We start from the raw sequence: 8,294 nt of genomic DNA, 5'->3' as shown, positions 1-8,294 counted from the left end.
AACTCACTATATAACAACGACAGTAACGTGTGCCAGACTGTCACAGTGCTTGACATCTGACTGGCGGGATCCTCACAATAGCCCTACGAGCTGCCTACTATTACTGCCCCATTCTACAGATGAGGAAGCCGAGGCTCAGAGAGAGGCTGTGACTTGACTAAGGTCACAAAGAAAGTGGCAGAGCCAGGATTCATTCCTAGGCTGTCCTAGCCTCACAGTCTCAGCTCTTAACTCTGCACCAATGCCTCATGCGTTGCTAGGGGGAGAGTAAATTGCCATGACCAGTTTGGAGGCAATTTGGCAGGATCTTGAAATTCAAAATATGTGTACCTACGGTCCAGTAGTTCTATGTCTCATTGTCTAACCTAAAGAAACACTCACCAGTGTGCACAGATATTCTATTCATGGTAGAGAAAAATATGGCTTAGGTAGATCAACAGTAGGCAGATGTTAAGGGAATAAAAGCTGAATGTTGACTAAAAAGCATGTTGCAGATGAAAATGATCAAAAGGTACAGAATGATAACACTGGGGTTAAACTATAAAGTTATATCAACACACACAAAATGTTGTGTGTGTGTGCATATGGTTACGTATCTATGTATGGGCACACATGTAGACATACAGTTCACACACATACACACATGCACAAAGACACACATATACATATACGTATATGTACGTGTATACAGTTATCAAGAAGGATTCGGAGTGAACCGTTACAGGGTCTATTTGGGGTTTTGAAAGGGGACTAATGTTGAAGCTAGTGGAAAAAGCAGATTTTAACTTTATGGTTGTTCTAAGAAGAATGTGTCCAGTATTACTTGGCTAGTAAAATACAATCAAAAATAAATGTTGCCAGTTTTTTGGTCCCAGGAAGATTTCATTGTCTGCCTCCTTTCCCCTGCCGCCTTCTGGACACACGAGGCTTATCCTCAACACCCCATCCCGGCTTCCACTCTCCTCCCAGCCACGGAGTCTTCCCGACTTCACGCAAGCGGGCTGCCTGGGGGGGGGGGGGGGGGGGGGGGGCTGCCTTCCTTAGTCCCTGAGGAGCACATATTCATTCCCAGGAATCAGAAAGTCACGTGCCCTTGGGGCCAGCTGGAATTGGTTTGGAATTCCAGCTCGGTAACCTGTCATGAGATCTGGGGTGAGTGACCACGTCACTTAGCGTCTTGTTTCTTTGGCTGTGATGCAGGGATGGTAGTTGCTATATTGAGTAATTAACGAGTTTGGTTGGCTAATGCAGATCTCATGACTGTGGTAACATGATTCAGATGCTGCTGCAAACACAGCTTTCCCTCTGTTTGTTGGCCGTTTGTTGGTCCTTAACTGGCCAATGGGGTGTCACAAAGACGGGCCTGCCAATCATATTATTAGGCAAGGTCACATTTTAGCCACAACAAAGCGGGTGGGTTTATGCCACTTTTTCCTGGAGAGGAGCTGCTCACCCCCTACTCCTTGCCCTTTTCTTTCGATAGTGCTGATGGCTACTCTGTGGCTAAGGAAGGCAACCGGGAGGGAAACCCACATCCTTGAGTACCTATTGTGTGCCAGGCACACTCTAGGCACTATCTCATTTGATCCTTATAATAGCTCTTTGAAGTAGCAGCGTTTTCTATTTTGTATATTTTGCATATGAGAGAATTGATGGTCTGAGAGGAGCAGCAAGCTGGACTGCTGTGAGATGCAGAGTTCAGGCTCAGTGTCGGATCATACCACTTTCCGTCCCAGACCTGGCCAGTGTACATGACCAGTGGCCCCCGTGATGACAGGTGGGCCAAAGAGTCAGGTGGCGCGTCCGTCCCACCAGAGCCTACAGCTGGCGGAGCCTTCGTGAAGACTCCCACGGTAATCAAAGGCAATGTTCCAGTGGAATGCTGGACTCCATGTCTCTAAGTGCTTTGAAACCAGAAGACACGTTCACGAGATGTGACCCTCAGAATAAATCAGTAACAACTGACCCAACAGGATGGTGGTGAGTTGTGACCAAGGGGGATATCTGAGCACCGTGATCAAACAGAGGCAGCTTTCTAAGAGGTTGTCAGCTGGATCTGTGGAAACGGCCCAGCTCAGATCAGCGATTGCTGTTTCTGTGTTTCTAAACATCTCCTGTCCTAGAGGCTCGGGGACAGTGTAGGGTGGGGAGGGAGATGGTTTAGTTCCCCTACCTGACTCGTTCTTCTCGATGATGTCCACCACCTGCCCCACGCTGAGGCTGATCTCCGAGCTCTCCTGCTTCTGGTAGTCTGCCACCACCACATACTGCTCCAGGACCATGGGGTCCACTGAGGTCAGGTCACCCCCTGTGGATACAAAACCCACATGCAGCCACTGCCCACACGTGAAGGAGCGAGAGCCAGGGGAGAAGGGTGGGCCAGGAGAACATTCCAAAGAGAGAAAGAAGCTATCATAGGACTTACCTTGAGGGTCACCTCATCCATTCCTTCCTGCATAATTTGCTCGTGCAACCACCAAAATTTACCAAATACCTATTCTATGCAGACACTGTGCAAGGCACTGGGGATTCAGAGTTGGTCAAGATATGGTACCTGCCTTGAAGAAGCAGACAGCCTGATGGGAAAGTGCATTCATGCATACCAATCCTTCCTTCCATCCATTTATCCGTCCATCCACCCGCCCATCCAAAATCACTCATCTTGTAATTCAGGAAGTCACCAGTGATGTTCCAGACCCTCTATTAGGTGCTGGGGGTACTAAAGTGAATGAAACAGACATGACTCCCAGTCTCAAGTAAGTTAACCTAGTTGGGGCACATAAACAAATGTACATCATGACAAGTATACAGGATAACAGAAGTATTAATTTTTGATAGCTACATTGCTGGAAACAACCAGGAAGCTGGACCAAGACTGGGAAAGGGGATGCCACATTCAATGGGGTGGTGAACAAGACCTCCCTAAGACAGGGGCATGAACAGAAGACATGAGAGGATGGGGAAAGAACGGTGCAGGCAGACTCTCGGATGGGAAAGGGCCCGGAGCCTTCTAGGAACTGGGAGGAGGGCAGGGGACTGAAGTCCAGTGAGTGAGGACAGCGGTCCCGTATGAAGACACACAGGCAGGCAAGGGCCAGAGCAGGCAGATAAGAAGTTTGGATTTTTTTCACCCTCAAGTAGAAAGCCAGGAGAGGACTTGAAGAAAGGAATGACAAGTACAGATTTACATCTTTAGAAAGATAATTCTGGCTGCCACACGGAGCCCGGAAAGAAAGCAGGAGACCAGACGGAGACCAGCTGTCAGGCAGGAGACGGCGGTGGCTTTGGACCATGGCAGTGGCAGTGGGAGAGAAGGGTGTGGACAGGTGCGCCAGGAGAGGCAGTTTCCACAGGACGCGGTGGATGGTGCCCTCTGGAGTTGTGTGGTCCTGGTTAAGCAGTAAATCACACCTGCCTAACAAAAGAAAAGATATTGCAGACTATGGCTGATGTAAAGGGAAATCTGCATTCAGAGACTCCAAAGAGAAGGGAATGGCCCTCTTAGAGCAGCAGACGGAATGCGGTGGGAGGGCAGCCTGACATTTCTGGCCACAGGGTCTTCATTTTCTGCAAGTCCTGATTCACAGCATTTCCTCCTATTGTTTCCATAAACAACTGAAATAGCCAGGGAATCCCACCTCTCTGTGTCCAAGCACACCCGGTAACGGAGTGGTGTGCGAGCGCCAGGCCACCCTGAGCCCGTTTTGTGCATCTCTTCCCAGCTCTGTTGGGTGGCGCCTTGCCGGTAGCTTGAAATTGGCCACCGTGGGAGTATTTACACCATGGATATTGGCAAATGCTACAAAGCAGGGCTTTCGATCAGAAAGCTGGTTGTGAAGTATTTACCAGCATGCCAGTGCCCTCCAGCCTCCGGCATCCAGAAAGAGCACAAAAGCCCTTTGTCAGCACCATGCGCTCTGAATTTTTGATGTGGGAAGCCAGAATAGGGCATTGTAGCAGGGTGAAGCGTTACTGCCTCTTGGCTCTGTGACTGAGGCCAGTGCCTCTTCCCAGCTGAGGTTGATGGAGGGAAACAGGAGTGGGAGGGTCCCAGGGCCACCCTGGGTAGAGAAAGCACGGGAACAGAGAAAGAGCAGAGGAGAGAGAGGGAGATGTAGGCCAAAGGTTCGGGAGCAGGTCTGGAGGGAAGCAGCCCCACACGAATGCCCGTCACACCACACGTAAACTGTATGGCTGCACACCATACATAAACTATGTCAACACAACCACCTGGAAGGTGGCTACTACCTTGTTTTACAGACACGAAAAGAGAGGCCCCGAGATATCAAGTGACTTCCCTCGGGTCCCACAGCTGGATGGTGACAAAGCCAGACTTGAATCAGGTCCACCTGGCTCAAAGGCTCCCAGCGTGGTGGGGTGTGGTGGGGGTAAGTGAGGAAAGAAAAGACGCTAGGGAAGGAAGTGTGGTCTGAGGCCTGCTTGCTTTCCTTCCCTGTGGGTTCCCATGAGCACCTGTGAGCACCCCCGGGGACCAGTAAGGCCAAGTTTTATTTCCTTGTGTCTCTCAGGGGTATCTTCTCTCCTCCAGCACCTCTCCTGAGGCTGGCCTGCAGGGCTGACTTCCTCATTGCCTTGAGCACAACAGTCCGCCCCAGCCAGCCCAGCTGGGCTTTCGGTCGCCTTCGAGCAAGCTGGTTATTGCCCCTCCCACTGCCCCCACTAGATAATAAGCTCTGGACAGCAGAAGTCTTGATGGTGTCCTGAACCACCTGGCACTGGGCCCACAAAGATCCTACCATGTGAGTGAATGGAGGTAGATTCTGGATTGCTGGAGGCTCCTGGCCATTGAGAGCTGGGGACAATTTCCCCAGGGAATTCAAGAGGTAGAGACTCCAGAGTCTAGAGTTTTTACCCCGGGATATAGCCTGCCTTGGGGATCACAATCCCAGGAATGCAGCTACTCTTCTGATTTGGCCCTCTGGTGGGCTGTATCCAGGCCAACTGTGTTTCTCTGTGCCTTAACTTGAGAGAAAGAACTGGAGAAGACAGGAGAAAAGTATCCACTTCACAGTCAGGTTGGAACTTGTGCCCACTGCTCAGGTGCCCAGGGTCTTCCAGGCTGGAGGTCAGGGGGCTGGTGGAGTCACAGTGCAGCTGTACTCATGCCTGGGGGTTCTCTGCTGCCACCTGGAGGCAGGTCGGGATTCTTTGTCACAGAGCCACAGGTTTGATGAGGGTGGACCTTTTTAGTGCTTTGTCACCTGACTTTACTCACATCCTCTGCACCAGGGACTGAGTGAGGCTTCTTTGGGATGGTGGTGGTGGTGGGTGGGGGGAGGGGGGAAACGACACTTATAACTGGTCTCTATCCTGTCCTCCATATTGCAGAGTGCTTGCTTCAAAAATGCTACTCTGATCATGCCTCTCCCTGCTCAGCACCTGCTGTGGCTCCCCAATGCCCTCAGGTTCTCTACAATCTGGACTCTGCTGGCCTTTATGGCCGTGTCTTTTGGCTCCCTCATCCCTGGTGTACCTAGAAAACATCATAGGCTGTTTTCAGGATGCCTTTTCCTCTCCTCTGCATTCACGTGGGAACCACCTATTCTTAGCCTCCTAACTCGTCTCTTGCCCCAGCCTTGACTGCTATGATTTGCTCTGGACACAGCAGCTATAGTGATCCTTTCAAAAGATGTGTAAGATCATGTTCCCCAAAGGTCAAGACCCTACAGTGGCTCTGCCTCACTCAGGAAAAGCCCGGTGGCCCATGGGGTCCTGCCTGATCTCTCTGACCATGTCTTCTCCACTGTCCCCAATATGGCATAGGAAAGTGCATGGTTCAGCGTCCTGCTCAAGTGGTATCTCATCAACGGGACCTTCTCTTGACCACCCTGCACTGCCTCACCTAATTTTATTTTGCCATAGAGTTTTTAAAAAAAACAAAACACAGAGTCTGTGTAGTCACTAGTTTTCCTGTCTGTTTTCCCACTCTAGAACATAAGCCCCATGAGTGCAGGCTCTTGTTTAGTGTTGGACTCCCTGCCTAAAGGCTCACAGGCCCATGTGGTCTGCTTTGGTGCAAAGGGAATTTGGAAAGTTGTTCTATTTTTATAGGGTTGTAAAGGAGAAGGAGAGGAAGAGGAAAAATTATTATTATTGACAGAACCTGTATGTGGCCTGCAAACCCTAAAATATTTGCTTTCTGGCCCTTCAGAGAAAAAGTTTGCCAACATCTGGCCTAGAACGTGAAGGGCACCTACTAGGCTCAATGAACACCTGAAGGAAAAAAAAAAAAGAATATTCTAAAACTCATCCTTGGCAGACTTCCTTCATCAGAAAGAAATTAAAATGTCTTCCTTTGCCATACCTACAACATTTCATTTTCTTTATCCTCCTATTCGTTCTACCAGACTGTAAGAAGGCTTCCCACATCTTGTTTACCTTTGCGTTCCCTGGGGGCCTAGAGCACTGTCAGGTACACAGTAGGTGCTCAGTAAACATTTAATCAACAACTGCGTTTGTCCTGTTCACTCGCCACTTAGCAGAGACACTCAACGGATACTTGTGGACTGAATCGACAAATGATGAAGGGAAACTTCTAGAAACTCTTTGCTTGGCATGGCGCCAGGCCTCCTCCTGTGTTGAGAGTTACAGAAGGCACCTGTCCATCTTATGGGCAACCAAAGACTGTTCCTTCTTGCCTACAAGTAGGGATAGAGCTTCGATTAAGTCAGGGTCCAGTTAAGTATGGTTGCTCTGTCCAAAAAGTTAATTGTTGCCACCCAGTTTTAACAACTGATGGTGGTACACCTGTACCATATAGTTTTCAGGAATCTGATCAATGGAGTGATCTATTCATTTCTGCACCAACTCTCCCAACCATGCTGCCAAGGGGATTTGGGAGAACCAACAGCAGTGACAGAATCAGAAAATCACGGGACTCACTGCAAACAAGACACAAATCCAGGAAGTGAGGAGGTCAGGGAGCAAGGGTTAGGACTCTGGGCTGGCGATGAGCAGATCTGGTACTGGCACAGGGCTCAGGGCTGGCACTTCCTCCAAGACTTGCTCAGGGGCCACGTCTCTGTCTTACATCTCCTTCTTCTTCTTCTACGACAGCAGCTTTTATACTGAAGTACCCTGCCATTAAGTGGTTCAGAAAAAAAGTGCATGGGGCTGCCTTTCCAGCAGTTCTTTTGCCTTCATTTTTTTTTTTAATATTTTTTTTTTTTTTAAAGGACGGTGTTATTGGAACCTGGGACTTTTTTTTTTTTTTTTTTTTTTTTTTTTTTTTCAATGTTTATTTATTTTTGGGACAGAGAGAGACAGAGCATGAACGGGGGAGGGGCAGAGAGAGAGGGACACACAGAATCGGAAACAGGCTCCAGGCTCTGAGCCATCAGCCCAGAGCCTGACGCGGGGCTCGAACTCCCGGACCGCGAGATCGTGACCTGGCTGAAGTCGGACGCTTAACCGACTGCGCCACCCAGGCGCCCCGGAACCTGGGACTTTTCAACGTTTTTTATTTTATTTTTGGGACAGAGAGAGACAGAGCATGAACGGGGGAGGGGCAGAGAGAGAGGGAGACACAGAATTGGAAACAGGCTCCAGGCTCTGAGCCATCAGCCCAGAGCCCGATGCGGGGCTCGAACTCCTGGACCGCGAGATCATGACCTGGCTGAAGTCGGACGCTTAACCGACTGCGCCACCCAGGCGCCCCTCTTTTGCCTTCATTTTACCCAGAGCACTCAACTTACGAAAACTTCATTGGTTTGACTACCAGAATTCTCACACTAGGCTTCAGGCCACACTAGGCTTCAGGCTTTAGGTGGACACCTACCGGTGGACAGTGATACTGCACCCAAGCTCTATAATGCATGTAATAGCAATACCTCAAGTTGATGCAGGTAGCTAAGTACTAGGAGCTACAAGTTTGAAATCAAAGTGTTCCTAGGTAAGCAGTGTCATTCTTGTGGTCCAGCAGGAATAAGAGAAGGAAAAGGTGAGCATAAAGGAGGAGATTCGACAGCAGAAGGGTGATTTTGACATTGAGGAAGTGCTATAAAATATTCTCAAGAGATACAGTGCCTAATCTACCACAGAATTTCCTAGTTGGGATGTTTTGATTCATGATGACATGTTTTGAATTTTATTAAATTTTTTTTTAATGTTTATTTTTGAGAGAGCGAGCAAGCAGGGGAGGGGCAGAGAGAGAGGGAGACACAGAATCTGAAGCAGGCTCTAGGCTCTGAGCTGTCAGCACAGAGACCAATGTCAGGGTCAAACTCATGGACCGCAAGATCATGACCTGAGCCCGAGGTGGATGCTTAACCGAC

General features: G+C 49.3%; 1 protein-coding gene across 1 annotated transcript in view; it reads right to left on the bottom strand.

The window, feature by feature from the left end:
- SH3PXD2B (SH3 and PX domains 2B) overlaps positions 1–8,294 on the bottom strand; it is a 104,225-nt gene that overhangs the window by 23,567 nt on the left and 72,364 nt on the right. Inside the window, exon 7 of the mRNA XM_047867487.1 lies at positions 2,174–2,308. Within this exon, the coding sequence (XP_047723443.1) occupies positions 2,174–2,308 (135 nt within the window). The remainder of the gene's footprint in view (positions 1–2,173; positions 2,309–8,294) is intronic.

This window comes from Prionailurus viverrinus, chromosome A1 (genome assembly GCF_022837055.1).
Source record: "Prionailurus viverrinus isolate Anna chromosome A1, UM_Priviv_1.0, whole genome shotgun sequence".
Lineage (NCBI taxonomy): Eukaryota > Metazoa > Chordata > Mammalia > Carnivora > Felidae > Prionailurus > Prionailurus viverrinus.
Note: the sequence above shows the minus strand (reverse complement) of the source record. Positions and strands in the feature narration are given on the sequence as shown.